General features: G+C 34.4%; 1 protein-coding gene across 1 annotated transcript in view; it reads left to right on the forward strand.

Annotated features, from left to right (window-relative positions):
- Positions 1-2748, forward strand: part of ATRX (ATRX chromatin remodeler) — a 256653-nt gene that overhangs the window by 48395 nt on the left and 205510 nt on the right. Inside the window, exon 2 of the mRNA XM_004715899.4 lies at positions 1577-1689. Within this exon, the coding sequence (XP_004715956.2) occupies positions 1577-1689 (113 nt within the window). The remainder of the gene's footprint in view (positions 1-1576; positions 1690-2748) is intronic.

Here is a 2748-nt window from a genome sequence, read left to right on the forward strand (position 1 = left end):
CAGGATGTGCTCCAGTCTCTCCGCCTCCCCCGTCATCTGCTCCTGTGTGCTCTGGTCAGATATATCCTTCTCCCGAAGCTGCAGATTCAGTGCCATCGTTTGAGATACATTCTTCTCAGGGGAGGGGCAGGATAATTTATGTTTAAACCACAATAATTTAGTTACACAAATATTTTCTTGGGTGTTATATGTTTTAATCATCTTTGTGGCAATCATTTCAACAATATTCTGTTTAAAGCAGAAGCTAAGGTAACAAATACTGAACGAGTGTATCCCAGTGAAAATGCTTAGGAAATAATCATATATTTGGCACATTTATTTTTCAAAATGATGCAAAGCAAATATCTCTTCCCCTTTTTGGAGGGTGGTGGTGGTAAACTTAAATCTTTCTTAAATACCCATGTCCTTTCATCATCACTATGGCTATTTGAGTTAGAGTGTATGTATCTAAATAGGAAGTAATGACTAAAGTACACAATGTTAATGACAAGTTATGCACACAAGTTAGTTATTGGCTGTCGAATGATGTGCAGAAGGCTAAGGATGACAGTGGAAGCCCAAAATACATTGGCAGGATCCACACAGGGAATAAACCTCTAGTGATTTCCCTCTAACCATAATTGAGGGATGGGAATAATCAGGTAATCACACAGAGTATTGGAGAGATGAGTATAGCAGATTAAAATGATAAATTTGACTTGAATGGTTAAAACCTTGTCACTTGATAAACTGTTACACTTTGGGCTTGATCTGGTTTTTAATATGTTGTGTTTTTTTGTCTTTTAAAAAATTGTGGCTTTTTTTGGCTTCATAGTAGGGTTTATCTCTGTTGTATTTTTTCCCTTTTGTATGTTTTTCAGTACATGAATCTGTTTTCCAGTATATGAAACCCAGCCTAGGTGATGCTGTAGAGACAACAATTGGGATAGGTTTGGTGGGGGAGGTGGGAGTATTAGGGGGAGCTGATGTCAAGGAGTTTAAGAAGGAAGAAAATGATTTGAAACTGACTTTGTTAGCAATTGTACAATACTGCTTGATGTGATTGAACTATGGAATGGTATGATGTCTGGATTGTCTCCTAATAAAATGGTATATGTGTGGTGGTGGTGGTGGGGATTGGTATAATTAAAGTCTGAATACTCTTTTGCTTTTAATCCCACTAAAATTTCTTGTGGTTTTTTTTTACACTTTTTTTGTAAGTATGTTTCTTTTTGTTTTATTTCTTTAAGATTAGCTTAAGGGTAATATTTTGTGACACATTTAAATAATTAATGTAAAGTGAATTTTTGTATGTGTATAAACATACCAGATAACCATATTGAAAAATCTCAGTATTTGATTGTTTAGTGATTACTGCAAACTTTTCTTCTTTATTGTATTTTGTTCTTAGGTAAGTATACAGGTAGGCTATGCTCATTTTTAATCTTCTTAGGGAAATAAAGAAAACATATTTCCTTTAATTTTTTCCTTGCAATATGAACATTTTAAAAACAACATTTCTATTTTTAGTTAAATTGTAACATTTAATTATACATGGCAGTCTGATTAAGGAAGTTCTTTACATTTGTTTTATTAGTGAAAGCAAATTGAATACATTGGTGCAGAAGCTTCATGACTTCCTGGCACACTCATCAGAAGACTCTGAAGAAACAAGTTCTCCTCCAAGACCTGCAATGAACCAAAGCACAGGTAAGTAAAAAAAGAATTTGCTTTCTCTTTTTCTTTATCTTTTCTCTTTTACAGTAGATGTGAGAGCTGGAAATACATGCACACACCCCACCCACACAGTATGTACAAAAAAGTGAAGATAGATAAAACAGTGTAAAGTTCTACCACATATGTAATTAGAATTTAAGAAAGAAAAAGAGAATATGTCAGAAACCATTTTTGATGAGATATTAGATGAACATTTTATAAAATTGATAGAACGAATAGACCTGTGAACTCTAAGCAAAATGAATGTAAAAAAAAGACAATTAGTCATATAATCAATCCTTCAAGGACAAAACACAAAGAGTAAATCTTAAAAAGTATCTTGAGAAAAAAATCTATTTTTAAAGGATTGTTAAGACTTGACCAGAGAAATTATGGAAGCCAGTTAGCAATGAAATAATTTAAAATGCCAAATGAAAGTAATTACCAACTTAGAGCTTTATATTTAGTGAAAGCATTCTTCAAAAATGGAAGAGAAATAAAGACATTCCCAGACAAACAAAAAAATAAGAACCTGATGTCAGCAGACTCACACTACACGTACCATATATACTAGAGTATAAGCCGACCCGACTATCAGCCGAGGCACCTAATTTTACCACAAAAATTGCATTAAAAAATGTGCTGAAAAATTCAGCTTATAAGCGAGTACATACGGTAAGTAAAAACTCAATACCAAATTCACTGCCATTCAGCAACTCCCCCTGTTGGTTTCAGGGATTGTGAGTTGTTACGGGAATAGAAAGTCCAGTCTTTCTCCCATGGAGGTGCTGGTGGTTTCCAATGGCCAACTATGCTGGTCGCAGCCCAACATAAAACCACTACACCATCAGGGATCCTTTTACAAGTAAATACTAGAGGTTTTTTTAAATTTTTATTTTATTTTATTACTTATTTATTTTTTTTGTTTTAGTGAGTCAGTGAGTGAGAGTGAGTCAGTGAGTGAGAGTGAGACAGTGTGTGTGAGTGAGAGTGAGACAGTGAGTGAGAGTGAGACAGTGAGTGAGAGTGAGTCAGTGAGAGTGAGAGTGAGTG

Source organism: Echinops telfairi, unplaced genomic scaffold (assembly GCF_000313985.2).
Source record: "Echinops telfairi isolate 266 unplaced genomic scaffold, ASM31398v2 ScPeMD7_34;HRSCAF=130, whole genome shotgun sequence".
Classification (NCBI taxonomy): domain Eukaryota; kingdom Metazoa; phylum Chordata; class Mammalia; order Afrosoricida; family Tenrecidae; genus Echinops; species Echinops telfairi.